A 24316-nucleotide genomic window follows, 5' to 3' on the forward strand; every position below is an offset into this window, starting at 1 on the left:
CTCCCTCTCCTTTCCTCTCTCTGAAATCAATAAAGATATATTAAAAAAAGATAAACAGTTACTTTTTTATTCAGTTAAGTTGTTGTTGAACTCCAGCTATAATGTGTATTAATAATGATAACAAGCAGTACTTAGGCAGTACTTAAAATATGCCAGAAGTTGTTTTAAATTTATTAACTTAATTAAACCTCACATAACCCTATAACTTAAGGAATGTTGTCTCCAGAGGAAAGTGAGGCACAGATTAAATAACTTGCCAGTATCACCTACCTAGTTAGTCATTGATCAGGGGTTTGAATTCAGGCATCTGGCTCCACAGTCTACACCAGTGATTTTCAACCTTTTTCTTCTCATGGCATACATAAACTAATTACTAAAATTCTGCAGAACACCAAAAAATATATTTTTTGCCGATCTGACCAAAAAAATAGATGTAATTTTGATTGATTCACACTGGACAGCTATTGTTGTGTTGGCTGTTTTTCATTTTTTTAATTTAACAATCTAAGGGAAAAGAGGTCAGTGCTCCTGACTTGTCAGTTATATTTTAAAAATTCTTGTGTCATGCCAGTTGAAATCACTGGTCTATACTTTTAACTCTGCCATGACAGTTGTGGGCACAACTCATTGCTTGCCCTTGTTAAGCTTACTGGGATTTTTTTTGCTGTTGTTTTTTGAGACCTCAGAATATTTCCAGTTATCTTTATAATTTCTTCATTTATTGAATATTAAGGTACCATGCTAGATAAGCAAAGATTGTTTATATTTGTTTTAATATATGTATATGTTTCTATGTGTGAATCACATGGTTTAAATCAACTTCCCAATTCTTCTCATCATTAGGGGCCTCAAGAGTTTATATGAATGATACTTCTCATACTCTAGTCTAGCAGTTTTCTTGACCTATTCAACTCCAGTGGCCTTTGAGTACTGTATTAGAAACCTAATCTGTCCTCACATCCTCTTGGCCTCCCCTATGATTCCAGCCACTGCTGTTGGGAACAGTTCTGTGACTCACTGCTCGCTGGGATTGCAACTTCCTTCCAGAGCCTCCATTATTTCAACCTCTGGGCCTAGTCTCTAGCAAGCTCTCTTGTCTGTGGCCTTTGGTAGCAGCATTCCAGGCAAATGGACTGTAGTTCTTGGAAGTGCGGGGGAGCTAATGTCCCTTGGGACAAATTTATCATTGGGGACTGGAATTGATAAAATGCACTTCTGTGCGTTGACCCTCCTTTGGAAAGACTTTTTATACATTTCTCAAAACTTCCCAGCAAGATCAAGCCCCCCCTACACCCACTATAGTAAATGAAGTATTTTGCTGTTGGCTTTTCTCTTTTTCTTGGTTCACTCTCCTCAGCACCCCTTTCCTGGGGTCACCTGCCAAGTACACTGCTTGCCTGGACTCCTGTTCTTGTCTCAGGCTTCCCTTGGGGGAACAACCCTGGCTGCAACAAATACTCATAGCTATAGCCTCATTAGATCTTCTTACCCAAGACTATACTGGTCTGTGACATTTTAAGCCCGCTAGCGTATTTCACAGCTCTTCTCCCTCCTGTGTTTACTTTAGCCCCTTTTCTCTCACCTGCTTGGTGTAGTCTCTAGTCCTTGGATTTTGTCCTCTTCTTTGTTAATTTTTTGTCAGTCCCACTTTTTGGTGCACCCCCACCCCTTCTGCACTTGCTCTGTAAACCAACCAATGGGTTAATTCAGTGATTTCAAATTGGCATCTGAGAACCCATGGGAGGTAGTCTGGGTGATTTTGAGCATTTCTACAAGATTTAAAAAAACAATTTTGTGCTTTTGTGCCAATAATTATAGTAGTCAACCAACATCTGGATTATACTGATTACTAGTTCAGTGTCTATGTATGTGCTTGTATGTGTAAGTTAATTTTGGTTTATAGTGTATAAGAACCTATATCTAGCTTTCAGTTGAAAATTGTTATCAGTAGGGTATCCACAGTAACTGTTTTCTATTAAAAGAGGATCTGCACATTCACTAATCTGAGAAACTCTTCTTTCCTCTGACAATGTCAGAGAAAAATACCATACAATATTTGAGCATTTACTTTGTGCCAAGCACTTCGAGGTGCTGTAAATGAACAAGACACACCAAGACCCTGTCTTCTTGGAGCCTAGAACCCATCAGGGAACAGGTATTAACAGATATTAACAGGTAGTTTCAAGTGAAGTGGATGTTACAATTGTGCCTTTATAAATTAGGATGTCATTACCTGCTGGCCCCTCAGCATTGCTCTATAATCCTATTGGACTTTCCCCAGCCTCATCTCCTTTTCTCCCAGGGTGGCCCTTACTTCCTATTTCAGAAAAACCATAGGCTGTTATGCATGAATGCTCTCAGCTTCATACCCCCTACCCTGACTTAGAGAAAAGAGGCTGCACCTCTCTTTAGGGTAGTACACCCCCTAATGCTCTGGATGCCTTTCCTCTTTCCTCCAAAGTGGCCTGGGTCCGTCAGTTACTTTCACTCTCTTTCCTGTGTCTTCATTTCTTCAGGTCTGCCTTCAGCTCTTTTCTCTTCCTAAGAATCTTCACAATCTCATTCACTTTCCTAATTTCAATTCCCACCTATATAGTGAGAGCTCCGAGTATGTCTCCAACCCTGATGTATCTCCTGAGGACTAAAACCCTGTGTCTAAATTTACCAGTATCTTCCCTAGATTCACATAGGCATTTCACAGTCTACATTTCTAAAACAAAAGTTATAATTTTCTCCCTTAACTTCTTTCTTTGAAAGTGATGATTCCTTTTTTTTCCCCCAACAACCATCAGATCCTGCTGTTGCTACCTCCTAATCACTCATTTGTTTTCTTGTCCATTGTTCCTACCTGAATTCAGACTTTATCATTTCTTTCTTGGCAGTAAATTTTGTACTTTTCTTGTGGCTCCTCTCTTGTCATTCATCATCTACCTCACTAATTTTCTGCCAAATATATATTGTCATGTTACTACCCTGCCCCAATTTTTTAAATTTCCCTACTATATATAGAATAGAATCTAAACTCTTTTAGCATGGCTTTGAAGGCTTTCTGCAACCTATCTCTTCCTGCCTTGCTGATCTCAGTTTCTGTTATTTCACACTTATAATTTAAGCTTCAGAAATAGTTAAGTTTTATTTTAAGGTTCTTTTTGGCCTTTATGATACTTTAAGATTTTAACATAATTGATACTTATTGTAGAAAATTACAAGGATAAAATCACTCATTTCACCAACCAGATTTAACTACAGATAACATATAAATATGTTTTTTTCTGGTCTTTTTCCTCTAGAAATAGAAATAGTGAAGCAGTTCCATTTGGGAGGATGGGTAGTCTTATTTCTAAACATGTTTAGAAATAAGATTGAAATATAATTCTTCTCAGGAATCCATGGCTGTGCATGTGCAAACCTTTTGCCTGGAAGATTTTTCCCCATTTGCCAACCCATTTCCTATATGTCTGTAATTCTGGCTGAAACATTGCCATCTCCATGAAGCCTCTGTATTTACCCAGGCAGGTTTTGGGTCCTCAGTGCACTTTGTTCTTATCTTCATTATAGAAACCATAACATCATGTTGATTGTTTGCATTTTTGTCTTTGAACTGAAAATTCCTTGAGATAGTGACCTTTGTATCTCCAGATAGGGCACAAAATGTACATAGTTGTCTGAGGAAGAACTTTTATAGAAACCAGTAGTCCAGGAGAATAGTGTGTTTGAAGGAACAATGGTGAAATGTATTAAATGTTGCTTTGTGTAATTTTTGTAGTTGGTAAGCTGCTGTATCTCCTCAAGTAAGAGCAGTTGTACATGCATGGTACCAAGTGGACACCAGTTATAGCAGAGGGAGTAGGAGATTATGAAATGGAGGTAGTGTAGAAAACCATTTCTAGACCTTTGATTATGAAGAGAATGCAAAAGATAGGATCAGGACAATACCTGAAGGCATCTCTTCTGGTTGGCCCCTAATATAAACTGTTCTCTGTGGAATGTTCTTGGTAGGAAACGCCTTAGTGCACCTTTTCTCAGTGTAAGAATTCCTGGAAGCATAGTATAAGCCCCAGTTCCCAAGATCATGGTTTTTAGGCATGGAGTGGGCACCCAGGTAAATCTGATGCAGTTGTTCCCTAGACTACACTTTGAGAAGTCCTGTCTTAGGAGGTTTGAAATACAGGAAGCTCTTGGTGTGTCCTTCCCCATACAGGTGTAGAAGTATCGGGTACCTTTAAAGACTGTCAGGATTGGGTGAGGAGGATGTTGAGTCTTCTCTGCTACTTCCTCTTCACTATCCAGCTCTCTGCTGCTGACTTTCCTGGTGGCCACTCTAACCATGCTTTCTTCTAAACCTTGTTCTCATAGCTCTTCTTTATTCTTAATTGCTGTCTATCTTCTGTGGCTTCTGTTTCCCTGACAGAAAGCCTGGTCGTTTACATCACCAGCCAGTGACTGTGCCTCTGTTTTTGCCAGTAGACTCACCAGTCTAGGAGAGCTGACATTTGTCTTTGAGCTGTTCCTGGCTGTTGTCCTTGTCTTCTCAGCTGTGCTTCAACACTTAAAGCCTTGCTTTGTCTGCTTCTGGGTTTGGAGCTCTTCCAGAGGCCTGAGGGTTTCAGAAGGCTGATCTTTGGCTTGACAAGGTTCATAGAAGGACAGTGGCATTTGAAGTAACATTTTAAAACTACGTAACCTAAGAATGTTAGGAAACATTTTCTGTTACCTAATAACTTTATCTTAATGGTGATGCTCTGAATTATGTAATATTTTAAGAGGTTTCTCAAGGTAGTCTAGTGGTCCTTGAAATAGCCTGTGAAGTATCCCTAAGAAACACATATCAGTCCATATATGGCCTTTGTGCAGAAACTGCCCTTGATGCTCCATTTGTCACAGTCATGCATTTCCTTGGGAGTCTTAATGTTCCAGCTCCTTTTAGTCACAGCTTTGGAATTGATAACATTTGAGTTGCTTAGAATTATGCTCTTCGTGGATTTATTACATATTGCACCTTTTAGGCCTTAAAAGGTGAACTGTTAGGCACTTTACACTTCTGTGACAGCTTTCTTGATCTTTTGAATGCAGCCACAGGGATATATAAGCAAAACTGGAAGCGCCTGGCATAACAGAACTTGGCTGACCTGAGCACAGTTGCAAAGTGGATGACAATGCATGTTGTTATCGCTTTTTTCCTGGGAAGCCAACAGAGAAAAGGGGAACAGCATTTAACAGCAGAGGAAATGCAAGTATCTGGGGTGCTGTGAGACAACTTTGAAGCACTATCTGGGAGCTATGGGAATTGCATCCTAGAATGTAAGCTCTTGAAGATGGAGGTTTTTAAAAGAAATATGTTTGCCAAACGAAGGAAATTTACTAAGTGAACAATTCCACACATTTACCCTTCCATAATTGTTTTTTATTAAAAAAGCAAAAAGACTATACTAGTTTAAAAACAAATAAACCCATTGTCTATATTTTGCTTACAACACTTTGTCATTTCCAGATCTCTTTGGTTACTTTCTATACTGTTATTTTTGCATACCTGTCATCTTAATGTGTACCTTGCATCCAAAATTATTCTATAAACCTTCATTGATGTTACTTCATTTTATTATTCTTACAACTCTAATAGGTCCATTAAGTTGGTGCAGTTTTCCATTTCCCTATTTTTGGGTAGAGGATGTTTGCATTTTTACCTATTGTAAATATACAGGGTTGGGTAAAAGTAGACTTACAATTATGAGTATGGAAACACAGAGTTTATTCTTGTATTGTTATTTATTAATTATTGCTTTATTTTCCATACAAACAACTGTAAACCTTTCCTACCCCTCAGTTCTGTACTGATTGTGTATCTGTGTGTGTATCACCTTTTATATTTTTAATTATTTTCTTAGGATAAATTCCCAGTAGCTAGATTGCTAAATCAGAGGGTAGAAACATTTTTTTATGGTTTTTGATGTAGGTTGTTAAATAATTTCCCACCAAATTCTACTAGTTTACAGAGCCCTATCTGGTTACTCTCAATCTTCTGCAGTAAGTTTTGTTAGGTTTTAAAAGAAACAACACTTTTTTTTTTTTTTTTGCTTGCTAGTTTACTTTATATTGCTTTCATTTCTATTTATTGGATCACTAGTAAAGCTTTCCTTTTTTTGGTCTAGGTTTGTTTTTGTTTTATATTTGGGAGGGGCAGATATTTATGTATAATTATTTGACTGGCTGCTAGTCTAAGAGCATAAAGTAGTTAAGGGATAGGGTCAGTGACCCATGGCTATAGCCATCTTTGACAAACTCTGGAAAGTTATAGATTAATATAGTGAAAACTTCAGTTCACAGAAAACAGTTATGTATATATAATGGTTTGAGCTATTCTGCTTAATATACAGAATATTACTTAATTCTTCTTTAGAAATTCTAGAAGACTTACTCAAGCCTCTTTTAGGTTTCTTATGGCCTTCCCCACCTCCCTTTTTGGGGGTCTAGTTTCTAGATCTAGAAATTGTAGGGAATTAAACTGAATATTTTGCCAATTCCATGTATAAAAGTTGATTTTCTTAAAAAAAGAAAAAGAGAGAAATAATTATAAAAGATCAAACTCAAAAGTTGAGTTAGGGCCTTGTATGGGGGGAATTGGTCTTAGCCTGAGGAAAAATAAAAACTTTTGGAAAATTGTGAGAGGACATTGCAATCAGGATTTTTACAAGTTCACTCAAACAACATTCAATATTGACCCATCTGAGGCATCTGGATATGCCTGTTTGGTTCCCTAGGAGCCACTGGCAGTAATAGAGATAGATATTTCATGGGACAAAGACTGTTAATACCTTTTGTGGTGTTAGGGAATGCCTGACACTGTTATCCTTCTTTGAAGCACTGTTAGTTAAGTGTTAAAATGTGTTTGATTTGGAGAACAGCAAGAATGGATTCTGGGGATCTGGTACGAAAGTTACTTTAGTTAATGTAGGTGAAAGATGAGATACTTGGAGAGGAAAGGTGGGTATTGGGGTGTGGAGAAAGGTCGGAGAAAAAATGGTTTGATATTATGTTTATAAAATCAACAGAAGATAAGGTGGGAGGCAATGTTTTATGTATTTTGTTATTTTTTTAATATAATGTACATTTTGTATTTCAGATGAATTTACACCTGATTTTCTGGATTGGACTGATCAGTTCAGTTTGCTATGTGTTTGGCCAAGCAGGTAAAAAAAAATTCCTATTTGCCTTTTCATTTCAATATCTTGTATTGCTTTTTGACCAGTTAGGTTCCAGGAAAACCTAAATCAGATCATGCTGATCCATCTGAAAGCCCTGCAATAACCTCACTCAGAGTAAAGACAAGATCCTTACAATGGCCTGCAAGGCTCTTCAGCAGGTGCCCCTCATCTCCGGCACCCATAATGATGATATGCATGTGGGCCAATGAAATGTTAAAATGATAGGATACAATACAGTGCTGAAAGACCTTTCCAAGTAAAGGCATGTAATATATTTAGAAGAAAAGAAAGTAAAAGTGTAGAATGGTGGATTATAAACTGTCCCATTATGATCTAAAAAATGAAATCAGGAACAATTGACTCTCTAGAACATGTTCCTGCTCTTTGATCAAAAAGTCTTACAAGATAACAGCCTCTGGGTGTTTTGAATCTTTGCCTAATCTGCTTCTGGACCCAGGGCTTGGAAAAGCAGACCTTGGTGCGCATCTTGGAAGTGTCCAAACGCACCCAGCCCCACCAGAGGGAACCACAGGCTGTGGAGTGCAGAAAGCTTCAAACAGGGTACTCAAGGCTAGTCACAAGCAGTGTCTGATATTGGCCTCCACTAGAGACTGTCCAAAAGACTGGGAGTCCTAGCAGATCTATCTAATACATAGAAATAAATCCAAACAGGCAGCTAAAATGGGGAGGAGACAAAATACAAGCCCCAAATGAAAGAGCAAAAGAATTCTCCAGAAGAGCTAGATGTAATGGAGATAAGCAGTTTATCAGATACAGAGTTCAGAATACTGATCATAGGGATGCTTAATAGCATAAGAAAAGAAATGGAAACTATGAAGTAAATTAAGAATGACATAGTAGAAATAAAAAAAAGTTGAAAGGAATAAACAGCAGATTAGAGGAAGCTGAGGATCAGATCAGTGAATTAGAAGACAGGGTAGAAAAAAAATCACTCAATCAGAGAACCAAAAAAAAAAACAAAAAACAGGAGGACAGTCTAAGGGAACTGTAGGACAACATGAAATGTAACAATATTCATATCATAGGAGTGCCACAAGATCTAGAAAGTAAGCAACAGAGATAACCTGTTTGAAGGAAAAATGGCAGAACACTTCCCTAACCTGGTCAAGGAAAAAGTCACACAAGTTTAGGAGGCACAGAGTCCCAAGCAAGAAAAACCCAAAGAGGTCCACACCCAGACACATCATAATTAAAATGCCAAAAATTCAAGACAAAGAATTGTAAAGGCAGCAAGAGAAAAGCAATCTGTTACCTACAAAGGAGCTCCCAAAAGTCTGTCAGCTGATTTCTCATTGGATACTCTACAGGCCAGAAGGGAATGGCATGAAGTATTCAAGGTAATGCAAAACAAGGATCTGAAACCAAGAATACTCTATCCAGCAAGGCTATCATTCAAAATAGATGGTGAAATAAAGAGCTTCCCTGATAAAAGGCTAAAGAAGTTTCTCACCACCAAAAAAGCATTGCAAGAAATATTAAAAGGACTGCTGTAATAAGTTGAAATAGAACAAAAACATAGGCATAAAGAAATAAAATGGCAATAAATAAGTACCCGTCAATAATAACCTTAAATGTAAATGGATTAAATGCTCCAGTCAGAGGGCATAGGGTACCTGAATGGATAAGAAGATAAGACCCAAATATATTCTGTCTACAAGAGACCCACTGTCAGGAACCAGCCTGAAAGACGAACAAACCTGAGTTCGAGCGGTGGGAATTAAAGGGACAAACACAGTTATGGGATCAGGAGGGCTGCCCTCCAATGAAGTGTAGCACCAAATGTCTGCAAAGCCTTTATTATATAGTGAGTAACAAACAATTAATAATGAGGTGAGGGTGATACAAAGTAGTTCCTTCAAGGCTGCATGAACGCTCTTTCAGAGTAAACACCCTGCCTTCTGCATGAGCCCAGACCTTGGTAATTATCTTTATTTCGGCTCCTAACGGGAACTTGTGGGGAGGGTTGAGTCCTTGGCTCCAGAGCCTCAGGCTATGTGGACCATGTCCAGACACGTAGCGGGCTCTCAATATCAAGGGTCATTGTGGGGAGGGTCGAGTCCCTGACTCCAGACCCTCAGGTGGCGTGGACCATGTCCAGACATGTCACTGGCTCCCAACAACCCGCCTCAGAACAAAAGAATCATACAACCTGAGAAAAAAACCAAAAAACTTCTGGAGGACTTTAAAGGAGAGATGGACAACAATATAATCACAGTAGGGGACTTAAACACACCACTGACTACTGGATAGATATTCCAGGCAAAAAATCAACAAGGAAACAGTGATTCTAAATGACACACTAAATCAGATGGATTTGTCATTTACAGAACATTCCACCCCAAACCTGCGGATTAGGCATTCTCCTCAAGTGCACATGGGACATTCTCAAAGATAGACCCCATGTTAGGACACAAAACAAGTCTCTACAAGTTCAAGAAGAATTGAAATCATACCAAAGATACTTGGTATGGAATACTATGCAGCTGTAAAAACGAAGGAATCCTTACTCTTTGAGACAGCATGGTGGGGACCTGGAGAATGTTATGCTAAGCGAAGTAAGCCAGTTAGAGAAAGACTCATTCATATGTGGAATCTAATGAACAAAATAAATCCAGAGACATAGAAGCACAGGAGGGATCTCAGAGGGAAAGTGGGGATGGGTGGATGAATGGGAAGAGATTAACCTAAGAACCTATGTATATATATGTGTGTGTGTGTGTGTGTTTGTGCATATATATATATATATGCACAAACACACACACACAGCCATGGACACAGACAATAGTGTGGTGAAGGGGGAAGGGATCAATGGGGGAAAAAGGACCTTTGTAATACTTTAAACAATAAAGATAATTTTTATTTAAAAAATTTTTAACACTTTATTAAATGTTTTGGGGTGACAGTGGTTAATATGAACATACAGGTTTCAGGTGTGCATTTCTATGTTATAAGATCTATATATTGCTCTGTGTTCCTACCACCCAAAGTCATATCTTTTCTCGTCACCGTATATTAAGACCCCCTTCACCCCCACTCCCCACCCTCTTCCTTGTGGCAACCACCACACTGCTGTTTGTGTTCAGGAGTTTCAGAATAAAGAGAAATTAAAGAAAAAAAAAAGTCTTGCAAAAATGTTGGCATCGTTAGAAGAGGAATGAAAAATCAAGTAAAAAATGTATTTCATCCTTTTATGAACCTTGGTACATTCATATCTGAGGTAATAGAATGCCCAGTTCTATTCTCCAAATCTAAAAAAATGCACTGCACAGGGCAATTATTTGATCTCATGATAGGAAGGACTTACACAACACACAAAAATGAAGAAAGAAATCATAAAGGAAATATTGATAAATTGGAATTGCATAAAACCAACAACAACATAAAAATCCCCAAATATCTATATGTTGTAACAACATCAACAGTAAGAAACTAAACAAGGGTTTAATTTTCTTATCATGTATAGAGATCCAATTAAAACAGATGAACATAATAGAAAAATTTGCAAAAGACAAAACAAAATATACAGATGATATGCTCAGTAAAAATACGGGAAAACGAAACCTTAAATAATTGAAAATTGAATTGATAGTCCAATTTATACTTGTTTAATGAGTAAATATTTATATTAAAAAAGTACTTAGTGCTGTTGAAGGTGTGATGAAATGGTATTTGTATATTGCCTATGGGAATAATAATTCTGGGTAGAAACTGATGTGTATTGAGAATTTTAAAAACATTAATCTTCAACTCATTTTTTAAATCTATGATAAAGAAATAGAATTTTACGTTATAGGAATGGTCATCTAAGTGGGTGCATTTATGTGTATGTATGTGTATATGTGTGTTTTGGGGATTTGTGTGTGTATTTGAGCAAGCATGTGTATACTGCACACATGCAATTGAACACAGTTTGTTTAACACTAAATAGGATGTGATATAATGAAATATGCAATTATTAAAAACCATAGTTTTGAAGAATTTATAATGAAACACAGGGTAAAGTGTAAAAAGTAGTATACAAAATGTATATCTTCAATTTTTTTAAAATAATGTCTGTATATTCATGCTTCCTTGCTATTTTTTTTATCTATCTGTATAAAAGAAATACTGGAAAGAAATATACAAATTATTAATAGTAGTTACCTCTTACAAGCAGATGGTGGGTGAATTTTAGTTTTTTCTTTATATTTTTATGTATTTTTCAAATTTTCTATAATGAACATAATCAGAAAAGACACATTGGAGACAGTCCATATCAGCGCTTACCACATGAAAGGCACCCTGATACTTAGGCAGATTCAAAGAATTGTAAGACATACTTTGAACACAGAGCTTAAAAATCATGGGATTGTGGCTTGGGTAAATATGGACTTTTCAAATATTTAACTTAATAAAAATGAGGGGAAAACTGCTTAGGATGCTTACAGGGTATGGTTTTGGTAGTGTGACTTAAAAGAAATAATACTTTGCCCAGTTGTAAGAAAAGTGACAGTTATAACCAACTTTATAGATCTGAAACTATGTCTTTGACAAAAAGGATAAATGTACATTACTAATGGTACCTAGTCTTTGTTATAGAAGACAAGAAAGATAACTGTCTTTTTATGGTTCTGTGTCAGGGTAATCCAGAGTCTTCTCTCTTTGGGGCTTCTTTGGGGCATGTCTAGATCTTAGTATTCGTATTTAACGTTCATATATATTGGCATTATTTGTCATTGTGATCCTGCTCTATTTTTTTTTTTTTCCTGACAGATGAAAATAGATGTTTAAAAGCAAACGCCAAATCATGTGGAGAATGTATACAAGCAGGGCCAAATTGTGGATGGTGTACAAATTCAGTAAGTAAGATTGCACAAGTTCTTTCCATCTATTCTCTAGTCATTTAGTGTTGCACAAACCTGTATCCTTGGGAAGAGCTAGATAGGAATTTTCACTTAAATCAATGTTTGTTGAATAAGAGTCAACTCTGTGTACAGTATAGTGTGATGGTCTAAAGCTGTGCTGTTCAACACAGTAGCCTCTGAGCACATGTGGCTTGAGCACTTGAAGTATGGGTAGTCCAAATTGAGAATTACTGTAAGCCTCAAATAAATACCAAAGTTCAAAGACTTAATGATTTAAAAAAAAATATATTGAAATGCTAATATTTTATATATATTGTTAAAATTAATTTCTCATTTCTTTTAATATAATTACTAGACAATTTAAGAATACATATGTAGCTCACCTTTGTGGAATGTATTATATTTCCTTTGGACAGCTTTCCCCAAAACTAGCCATTTAATTTCACTATTTTAGGTTTTTCCCTTTTATTGATGGGAGAGGTATAAATTAACCTTTCTAATTATATTTGAGTTAAGCTAATATGGAATTGATTTGCATCCTAATTAATTTGCAACCCATTGAGGCTAAGGTTTAAATTTTATTTTATTCACTTTTGTCATCTTTATACATTGCCTAACATGGTATATTCCACGAAGCTTACTGAATGTTGAATGAGTAAAGGAACAAGCAAACCAACGAATGAATGAATGAGTTAGAACAGGAGGTGAAGGAAGGTAATTTTGAAAATACATAATTTATTCACTGAATGAATCTTATCAGGTCAAAGCTTATTATTTGTTTTTATTCAGGCATTTGACCCCCACATTTCAAGTACTGGTTTTGTAGGCATAACTGGTCAAATATGGTTTGACCATATGAAAGAAAAATGAGAGGTTTTTGTTTTGTTATTTCAAAATTTTTCTAATGGTGCTTTCTGTTCTCCTAAAAATGGTATTCTGGAATTAAATTAGAGATAATGGAGGAAATAGGGAGTGCTGTGTGTGTCTCAGACTCGGCTTACTTAACTAAAACTCTTAGTTTTCTGATCTGGAAAATGAGCATAATAATACCTGCTTAGTGTTGTTATAAGAGTTATGATTGATTGAACTTAATGCAGTTTCATTTAGAAGGTTCTAAATGAGTGGTACCTGCTATCATCAACAATATCCATTCTATTAGGGTTATAGTTTATCTGGAATTGAAGGTTATCATACCCAAACTATTTAAGTAGTTTAGTTTTTGATCTTTGTGGCATAATTCTTAAATTATTAAAGGCTGTTTTGGAATATGTTTAGTGAAATTTTACTGGAATGTTATGATTTTAAAGTTTCCTGGATTGGCTATTGTTTGGAAAGTAATAATGTGCCAGGTAGTATTATTTGGGCTTTGGTAGTATTTTAGGTGTGATAATACATGAAAGCAGTGCAGCTTTGAACCATATGATCCATGGCATGTCTTTCCATTTGTTTCTCTAATTGTATAAATGCTCTCATTTAGGGTTATGTTTTCCTTTAAAAATAACTGATCAAAACCACTGTGTATTTTTCATATTTAAGTGTTCTCACTTACTATGTACAGCATCATCAAGTTGGTTGATAATAAAATATCATATCAGTGAACGTAAGTGACCCCAAATAAAAGGCATTCTCTCATTTTCCCAATTTTAAGGTTGAAAAAATTTTTGGCCTACTAGATATAAAATTCTTAGGGATATATGTCAAATGTCTGTTATAATAATTGATTTAGTTATATGTACACATTTTAAAATGATACACTCACATATACTGTCATTGTTTTTTTCCTCTCACATTTTATGAAAAACTTTTATTCACAATCTTTATTTACTTCTTAAAAGCAGTGTTTTTGTTTTTACTAAGGTACTTCTTTGGTCATCTGATGAAATTTTTATTTCCATCTAAGCTGTTTGCGGTAGAACACATTTTGCTTTTTTTATTTTTTAAAAATATATCTTTATTGATTTCAGAGAGAGGAAAGGAGAGGGAGAGAGAGAGACAGAAACATCAATGATGAGAGAGTCATTGATCGAGCCCACGACCTGGGCATGTGCCCTGACCCGGGATTGAACCCTGATCGTCTGGATCCTAGGTCGAAGCTCAACTGCTGAGCCACGCCCGGCCGGGCCGTAGAACACAGTTTGAAATCATGTCAGTACTGGAAATTTTACCCCAAACCACAAGTACCATTTACATCCATTAGGACCTTTTTTATTTTTTAAATTCACCCTATGGAAATATATTCATAAACCTTGTCATATAATCACTTACTGTATTGTTTTAAAAATAAACTTTAAAAAACTTTTACAGTAACAACCAGTACTTGAACATTTTTCAAACTTCCAGGAATACTAAATTTGTGCTAGATTTCTTAGTCTTCTCTTTTGAAATAACATCATTTAATCAAAATACTTTTAGGATAACGTGTTTTCCATAAACATTATTGTTCAAGATATTGTGGGAGAGAATGCTACATAATATGAGAGACTTTTAAGGATTTTACTTAGGGGAAAATATTTGATATTTGGTTGTATATATATATACATTACTAGTGGCTGTTAACCATGCTGAATAAGTGATTTCACTGAAGAAATTTTTTGATTAGATACTCTGAATTTGAAGGTGGGACAGTTAAAATGTATACTTAAATCAGTCCTAAGTATTATTAAAATAGTAAATTATTAGTAATATATTAGTAAAAAAGGTATTACTTTCAAGGAAAATATTTTATTTATAAACAAAAGCACTTACGGTTTGGATGAAGGAAACATTTTGTTTAAAAACCAGAAATTAAGTGCATTTGATATGTCACTTGATTTTTGCAATTTAATTGTGTATTTACAAGATTTGACCAGTAGCTTTTTATTTATACCTATATTTTATATGTCATTTAGACATTTTTACAAGAAGGAATGCCTACTTCTGCACGATGTGATGATTTAGAAGCCTTAAAAAAGAAGGGTTGTCATCCAGATGACATAGAAAATCCCAGAGGTTCCAAAGACATAAAGAAAAATAAAAACGTAACCAACCGTAGCAAAGGAACAGCAGAGAAGCTCCAACCAGAAGATATCACTCAGATCCAGCCACAGCAGTTGGTTTTGCAATTACGATCAGGTACAGAAATCTAATTCTGGAATACCTTTGTTTCTTCTTGAGCTTTTTGACAGCTTTATGTAAGCCTCTTACCAGTTTCTGTTGAGGGTTCATTTTCATATGTGGACTGGCTCTCAAGTAGAAATGTGGAATACATTAAATTTTAGAAATTTTTTCAGACATAACAATTTGTGAGACATATACTTGAAATAATAATAATAAATATTGCCTAATGTTCAAAGTAAATTCTGTTAAAGATTAAGAAAATATTAGATTTAATGAGTTTTAAAATTAAAAGTGTTCATCCTCTGGTATAATTACGTAATAAAAGACAACATTTTAACCTGTATTTTTCCTTTGTATATATAAGTTTAGTATTAAAATATTAAGATTTTCATAAGAATCTGTAGCAGTCTCCTATCTAAAAAACAATAACAAAAAAGAAAACAAGCCCTCTTCCTACTCCTTCCAGTTTCCATCCCCTTTTTCTCAAAACAATGGTACACATTGATTGTGTCTGTGACTTCCACTCCCATTTACTCTTCCGCCTGATGCAGTCAGACTTCTGCTTCTAAACCTGTTCAGGCACAGTTCTACCATCACCTTGCACCACCATGCTTAGTGTACCTTTGTCAGGGAACTCTATTTCTTTTAACCTTTCTGTGCCAAGTAATGCCTTCGAGCCTCTTGAAATGCTCTTTCTCTTCGTTTCTATGGTATCACTCCTAGTTTTTCTTAACATTGCTTTTCTAATCTGTGTCTTTTTTTCTTCCTTTCTCTTTGTAGTCCACTTAGTTGTAGGCTTTCATCTCATGGCTTTAAAACCATTTGTATACTGGCACACAGTTTTCTCTTAAGCTTCAAACACATTTGTCGAACTGCATACTAGAAATTTACATAGAGATAATCTACAAGTTAAAAATTTAATGATTTTTTTCACCCAAACCTTCTCTTTCTTGTGTATTTCCTAAGTGAATTATACATATACGAACACCTTTTACACATCTCTCCTGTCCTTTCTCATTGTTTCTATTGAGACCTTCATTGTATTCTTAGATTTTTGCTATTGTTTCTTAACAAGTCTCTTTGTCTCTATATAAGTCATTTTTAAAATTTTTTACCAGGTTTTCTAAAGGAAAAATCAGATTATGTTATTTGCATATAGTAGGATCCCATTCAACAGAGAACAGTCTTGACTTAGAACTTCAAACCCTAAAAAGTCAGATGTACTCTATAATGTGTCCTCCCCAACCACCCCACTCTTATTTATGTTGTTTCATCTACCTGTTTTCCTTTGTGCTATTTATAAATCAACCATTTTTGTCTGTCTTATCCATTGTGGATTGGGGATGTCTTTTTCATCTTGTTTCCCCAGGGCCTAGCATTTTAAGTATTTGTGAATGAAATTGAATACACATCAGTTGCATTACCTATAGGATTCCCATAGTTTTTATAAATACTATGGTAATAATACATTTCATTTTATGGTTTTACCTTGTAAATACAATTTATTTGGTTTTTCTCATTGCTTTTTATTACTGTAAGCTAAATTTATTTTCTAATACCTGTTTAATTAGGGGAGCCACAGACATTTGCATTAAAATTCAAGAGAGCTGAAGACTATCCCATTGATCTCTACTACCTAATGGACCTCTCTTATTCTATGAAAGATGACTTGGAGAATGTAAAAAGTCTTGGAACAGATCTGATGAATGAAATGAGGAGGATTACTTCAGACTTCCGAATAGGTGGGAATATTGAGAAAATAATTTGCATTTGTATAAATCTTGGCAGTTTTGTTGTTCATCACATACTTGTGAGATAATGCCAGGTTTTAGTCTTTGCTTTCAAAGTGGACTGGTAATTCTTGTCACACATCTAATAAATTTTGTTTCCTTATTCTTTCATTACGTATACTACCATGTTTTTTGATACAGATTATAGATGTCCTTCATAGTCACAGGGTATTGGTTCCAGGACCCCCTGCAGATAACCAAAATCCAAGGGTGCTTAAGTCCCTTATATAAAGAATGATATTTGCATTTAGGCAACAGTGCAGGGTCACTTTATTCACATGGATTCATCCTAGTGCTTGGTGCATGACAAATTCAAATTTTGCTTTTTAGAATGTTCCGAGATTTTTAAAAATATATTTGATCTGCAGTTGGTTGAATCTGTGGATGCAAAAGCCATGGATGTGGAGGACTGACAGTCTACCAAATGGATAATGAAATGCTTGCTTGTGTTCACAGGAACTTACTCTTTCATTTGTCGATTTATTTTGCAAATATGTTGCGTATTTAGATTCTGTTTCATTACTAATTAATATGATTGCACCAGCCAATACAGCTTACTCTCACTTCAGACCTGGATATTTCATATTATAATGATCTCCTTCCCAAACTTTACTATTAAAACCTTATTATTTCTTATTAAGGAAAAAGATTGACTTACATGTGGTAACATTCTTGATTTCTTTTTTGTAAATGCAAGTTTATCCATCCATCCATCCATCCATCCGTTTCTCTATGTATTTTTCATGCACAGGGTTTGGCTCATTTGTGGAGAAAACTGTGATGCCTTACATTAGTACAACACCAGCTAAGCTCAGGAACCCTTGCACAAGTGAACAAAACTGTACCAGCCCATTTAGCTATAAAAATGTGCTCAGTCTTACTGATAAAGGGGAAGTATTTAATGAACTTGTTGGTAAACAGCGCATATCTGGAAATTTGGATTCTCCAGAAGGTGGTTTTGACGCAATTATGCAAGTTGCAGTTTGTGGGGTAAGTACATTCATTTTCTACAAAGAAATATTACTTGTATGAATTTTAAGTGTGATTTTACTATCAGTTAATAGAAAAAAAATTACCTTTATTACCATACCACACTCAGTTATTCCAGAGAAGTACAGATTTTAGTCCCTTAAATTCCCCCCAACTACAAGTGCTTTAGAAAAGCATATGTAATCATTATGTCCCTATTTGAACCAGGCACTTAGTTCATTTATACAGGGTTTTAAAAATCCAGAGTGCACCATTTGAAACAGTGGGACACTTTAGCTGGTGTTCAAGGTTTTTAGAAGAGACCCAGGTGTCCTGACTTTCTGGCTTTGTGCCAGAGATGGAATTGAGGTCATTTGAGGTATCACAAGAGCATTGAAAGTGCTCAAATGGAGCAGTTTCTCAGGCGTTATTTTCCTTTGCTCAGTTTTCTTCTGCTTATCATATTTAAAATATGCCTTTCCCTAGCCCTGGCCAGTGTGGCTCAGTTGGTTAGAGAGTCATCTTACGTGCCAAAGGGTCGAGGTTCGATTCCCTGTCAGGGCACATACACAGCTTGCAGGTTCGATCCTTGGTCAGGTCATGTATCAAAGGCAACCAATTGATGTTTCTCTCATCGATGTTTCTCCTAATTTGTAAGCCAAGAACGTGTATTTTGAGAAGACATAATATTTGTAATTTTAATTATAAGATTTTCAGTAGTAGCAAGCTCATCTTCATTGGACTGGTGATTAGAATCCATTTACCAGATTAAGATTTTGAGATGACCTTATAACGAGGTAGCTGAAGCTGGAATTAAAAAATATTGTGAGGTAGATAAAGTTTGTCTCTCTTTTTTTTTTTTTTAATTACAGTTTACATTCAGTATTATTTTGTATTAGTTGCAGATGTACAGCATAGTGGTTAGACAGTCATGTACTTAATAGAGTGGTCCCCCGACCCACCTGGCCCCATATATAGTTATTAGGATATTATTAACTATATTCCCTATGCTGTACTTTACATCCCCATGGCTGTTCTGTAACTACCAATTTGTACTTCTTAATCTCTTCACCTTTTTAACCCCGTTCCCCAACCTTCTCTGTCAACCATCAGTCTGTTCTTTATATCTATGAGTCTGTTTCTTTTATTTGTATATTTTGTTCTTTAGATTCCACCTGTTAGCAAAATCATATGGCATTTGTCTTTCTCTGACTTTTTTCACTTAGTATAATACCCTCTAGGTCCATCCATGCTGTCCCAAATGTTAAGATTTCATTCTTGTTTATGGCTGAGTAGTATTCCATCGTGTATATGCACCACAACTTTTTTATCCACTCGTCTATTGATGGGCACTTGCGTAAAGTTTTCCCTAAGTACCTACTACTGTATCATTTCCTCCCTGCCGTTTTTTCCCCTTGTAATACCCCTATTCCTTAGACGTCCTTCCTTGATTCCAGATGTTTCTTAATGGTTACTTTTCAACCAGTTTTTTGCTAGGGTGCTGACTGATATGCAAGGTACTAATATGGTATAACATTATGGTATAGTGGCTAAGAAAACAGTCTTTAGACTATTAAGACATGGCTTCAGATTTTTCCATCACTACTGATCTTAGGCAATTGACTTAGCCATTCTAGAGGTCTCTTTCCTTCTTTTTAAGAAGGGGTAATAATAGATAGACCTCATTAGGGCTATTATGAAATCTAAATATAGTAATCCATATAAAGTGCTACTAAGCACTCAGTAGATATTAACTAATACATTATTATTACTTTTGACTTCTCTCTGGGTAGTTGCAATTTAAGGATAGCCTGCTTTTAAAGGGAAAGAAAGAATAATATTGTAGGAGCTGTTCATTTGTGATCCTGTTAGCTCACTGGTGAGAGAGCATTCTCTGGGCTCTCTCTAACTATGCTTCATTCAGCCTGTAGGATTAAAACATGCCTTAGCATCCATAGACACTATCTTTCTGATAATTATGCTGAGAGTAACTATTCTACCTACTTCTCTAGATGCAAAAGAGATACACGTTCCACTGAGTTGCCAGCATTCATAAACTTAATTTCTGCCTTCAAGGAATTTGCAGTCTTATGAGGATATAAACAGATGTATTGAGTAAATTTAGACAAATATAATTACAAAATTACCAAGAGAGAAAGGAGATTTTACGGCTACATTAAATTCTTTGTTGAATAAGATGGAGAATAAAATAAACGAACAAATAAATAGTACTGATGTGTTAGAATAGTGGAATTAAGCAGAACAATTCTTTGGAGAAGATTATTATTCTTCTGTAGTTAAAAAAGGAAGGCCTAATATGAAGGGTCATAAAGGATGTATATGCTATAAAACCAGCGGGGAACCTTTTTTTTGCCAGCGGCCTTTTGGATAGTTATAACATTATTCTCAGACCATACAAATTATCAACTTAAAAATTAGCTATGAAAAAAGCTCCTAGATTTATTGAATTTCTAGTCCTGCCTGAAGTTGCCTTGGCAGGGCCATACCAAATGATTTTGCCCACGGGCCAGATGTTCCCCACCCCTGCTATAGAAGATAGAGCAAGGATGGAGGATGGAAGGGAACAAGACAGCAAGACAGCAGCAGGAGGGTAAAGTAAAGCATGGGCTGAGATATTTTTATTTACCTAGCAAATACATGTGAAGCACCTACTGTGTGCTAAGCACTGTGCTAGCTGATGCATATACGAAGATAAGCAAAACCAGATGTGGTCCCTACCTCACATGGAGTTAGTTAGCTTACCTTCTGGTAGGGGGAGAGACATTGATTTTATTTTATTTATTTATTTATTTTAAATATTTTTTTTATATCTTTATTGATTTCAGAGAGAGGAAGAGAGAGAGACAGAAACATCAATGATGAGAGAGTCATTGATCGAGCCCACAACCCAGGCATGTGCCCTGACCGGGAATCGAACCCTGATCGCTTGGATCCTAGGCTGACGCTCAACCTCTGAGCCACGCCCGGCCGGGCGAGAGACATTGATTTTTAAAAAAACAAACAGTTTTTTAAAACTGAGAAATGGACAGCCAGGCAAGATACAGTTTTACAGTAGGATGGTTTATAGTTTATTCAGTGGGCTCTGTGTGTTTTATCAACAAGAATAGTATTAGAATTGTGAAAAGAGAAGGTAAAGAGAAGATACAGGATAAAGTTAAAAGTACAGTGGTAGTGTATATGAGTTATTGTGAGTGGTAGTTTAAAATTATAATCCTTTTCATTTTAAGTCATTGATTGGCTGGAGGAATGTTACACGGCTGCTGGTGTTTTCTACGGATGCTGGGTTTCACTTTGCTGGAGATGGGAAACTTGGTGGCATTGTTTTACCAAATGATGGACAGTGTCACCTGGAAAATAACGTATACACAATGAGCCATTATTATGTAAGTGCTTAATTCTTTACACCTTGAATGGATTCATGTTTATTTTAGTGTTTAATGCTCAGAGTATTGTGGATGACAGGCTTGTGGGTTTTTCAGGATGTCAATGTAAGAAACATTCAAACCTATGAAGAATTTTTGTGAGTTTATTTGAGCCAAACTGTCTACAATTGCCGGGAAGCAAAATCTCAATGGATTGAGATAATGCTCCGGAGAATGTCAGTTTTGCACTTTTTTGATGCATTACAATCAAAAGAGGAGATGTAAGTGGGTAACATGAAATCCATTGGTGATTAGATTAGGGAAGTGGGTGAAAGCAAAGCGGGGAAACCTGGGATTGGATAAAAAGTAAAATGATAGACACATACTTCTTTTACATAGGTGGATATAGGATAGTTAACAGTCAACAATTAACTCACTAACAGTGAGGGGATTTGTAGTCTCTGCAGAGCAATGCGTGTGCTTTGAGGGGTCTGGAAAAAGGAAAGTTACTTTGACATTCCAAAGAAATGTCATCATAGATGCAAAAAGACAATAGATAGGCTCAGTTAAGGTAAAGATTGACTTTTGTCAGAGAAGATACCAGCCTAGGACAGGACTATTCACCATAGACTGCTTTTAGTTAAAAATTTTTAATTTCAGACCATCTGATATGGTTACTTTAGGTCTCTTGAGTTTGTAAGGCCACCACACAGGCCTCCGCTGAGCTTGTCAGGGTTAGTATATGGCCCCTTTTTGCCCACAAGGGTTTGGGGTTTTATTATTTTGGTAAGTATGTGCCCTAACCTAACATGCAGGAAAGCTGGTATTGTTTCTATAGAAGTGGCTTTGTGCTTGCTCTTCCGTGCACTTAGAGACAAGGGCCTCAGTAAGGTGAAAGGAGCTACTTTGACACATTTACTCCATGCCTGAACCCATAGCTGCTTCTCCTTTCACTTGCATGCATCATTTGTTAGCAAATTTGTTATTATTTATAAACAAATAATTTATAAAGTCTTAACAGTCCTTATCTTGTTTACATGTGAGTTTTATAAATAGGCACTGTGCCTCTACTAAAAATAAAGATTGGCAAATTATTTAGGTCTGGAAGAAATTTAAACCTTGGTGAATCTTGGTCTTTTGCTTAAGTAATAGATAAATACAACCTTTAATTACTGGCAGTTCTTTCCATTTAATATACATAGATAATCTTCCTTTATAAAATCTTTTTATTATGAAAATTTTTATACATACATAAAGAGAAAAGAGGATTAGAAACCCACACGTAACACCACTTCAGCAATTATTTGTGTTACTTCAAGTGGTCTTGTGTAAATGATCCAGTTATATATGCAATTCATTATGATTTTCAAAAGGAACTGAAAATGTATTTATTGGATGTAATTACATACTAAATTTTATTACTTAATTTCTTAGGATTATCCTTCTATTGCTCACCTTGTCCAGAAATTAAGTGAAAATAACATTCAGACGATTTTTGCAGTTACTGAAGAATTTCAGCCCGTTTACAAGGTGAGATAAGAAGAACAAACTTCTAGACCCTTTTTTTAGCTCATTAGAGGCAAAATCATGTCTGAATTCAGGTGTGGAAAAATGTCACCAGCTAGACGGACTGGGTATTACAAAAGTGGTTTATATTAATTTTTAATACATATTGTAAAGCTAGTTTTTATGTTTTTTTTCAGGTCTGACTTATGTTATTTAGAAAATTGTATAGGGAACTGGTAATTAAAAATAAGTAGTAGGTACTCAGTAGGGGCTTACTGGTTGAATGATTTGTATTGTATCTGTTTTTTAACTGCAGGAACTGAAAAATTTGATCCCTAAGTCAGCAGTAGGAACGTTATCTGCAAATTCCAGCAATGTAATTCAGTTGATTATTGATGCATACAATGTGAGTACTACATTTTAAATAAGATCTGTTTGGACAATACCCTGTTGAGAACACTGTGCTCAAAGAAAATAAAACTCTCTTCATATACAATACAGCAAAACCCAGAAGACAACATAAAATTTAAATTCTATATATCTGGAGGAAAATCTCATATTTTCTTTAAAAAGTGTAATTATTTATGTAGTCTAAACAAAGCAAAAATATGGGAAAGGCGTATGGGAGAACTTCTAAGTATCTATTCGAATGTCATTAAGTAATAAGTCTCCTTGTTGGAAAGCAATTGGGAAGCATAACTCACATTTAGATTTATAAGATTGCCTCAATCTTCTTTTTCCTCTCCAAATCTCCTTTATAGACTCATCTGTTTTGATGAATTGTACTAGAAAAGTTTTTTTGCCAATTCTTTTCTTGCCATATATTTTTCTATTCTCAAGAAGGACAAGTACCATAAAATATATATACAAATGTAAAGTTATGTATGCCTTTACCTATTTTAAAAAGATTTATAAGGTTTTTTTCCCCTACACATGGAAGGAAGTTGAATTGAAATTAAAGAGGAATTGTTTGTTTCGTCTAAAGTTTAATTCAGACTACCTTTAATAGTACTCATTAAATATTGATTGATAATCATTTTAAGTAATCTGAAGGCATTCATAACATTATGGTAACCATTATGTGTTATATGTACCACCTCTGCTTCTCTTCCCTTGACAGGTTGAATTTTAGATATTTGTTAAAATTCACGTCAGGGGTTCCCAAAATATTTTAGGAAGACCCTACCCAGAAAGAGAGAGAGGTTTTTACAAAGATTTTCAAGATTCCAGTTGTTTCATGTCTTCCTCATTGTTGTTCTCCATCTTAACAGCATACATTCCCATCCATGTAGGGGTATGTACAAGTGATAGCTTGCTGCTGCAGCCTTTTGCATTTTCGGAGCAGTCTGATATTCTAAAAAAGCACTGGTTTGAATCCTTCTTACTTGGAGCTATTGGGTTTTTTTTTGGCCAGGACTACCAGTTTCTAAGCATGTCTGTTCCCAGACTGTATAGTTGATTGGAGTTCTTGGGACTCCTCATAATTGATACCAGGATTCTGTGCT

At 35.7% G+C, this 24316-nt stretch overlaps 1 protein-coding gene across 4 annotated transcripts in view; it reads left to right on the plus strand.

The window, feature by feature from the left end:
* Positions 1–24316, plus strand: part of ITGB1 (integrin subunit beta 1) — a 45961-nt gene that overhangs the window by 8459 nt on the left and 13186 nt on the right. For all 4 annotated transcript variants that reach the window (XM_081154953.1, XM_081154950.1, XM_081154951.1 and 1 more), the window contains exons 2-9: positions 7121–7187; positions 11976–12061; positions 14956–15178; positions 16735–16905; positions 17705–17943; positions 21171–21326; positions 22740–22835; positions 23128–23217. In XM_081154953.1, coding sequence (XP_081011079.1) covers positions 7121–7187; positions 11976–12061; positions 14956–15178; positions 16735–16905; positions 17705–17943; positions 21171–21326; positions 22740–22835; positions 23128–23217 — 1128 coding nt within the window. The remainder of the gene's footprint in view (positions 1–7120; positions 7188–11975; positions 12062–14955; positions 15179–16734; positions 16906–17704; positions 17944–21170; positions 21327–22739; positions 22836–23127; positions 23218–24316) is intronic.

This window comes from Miniopterus schreibersii (genome assembly GCF_964146895.1).
Source record: "Miniopterus schreibersii genome assembly, chromosome: 1".
Lineage (NCBI taxonomy): Eukaryota > Metazoa > Chordata > Mammalia > Chiroptera > Miniopteridae > Miniopterus > Miniopterus schreibersii.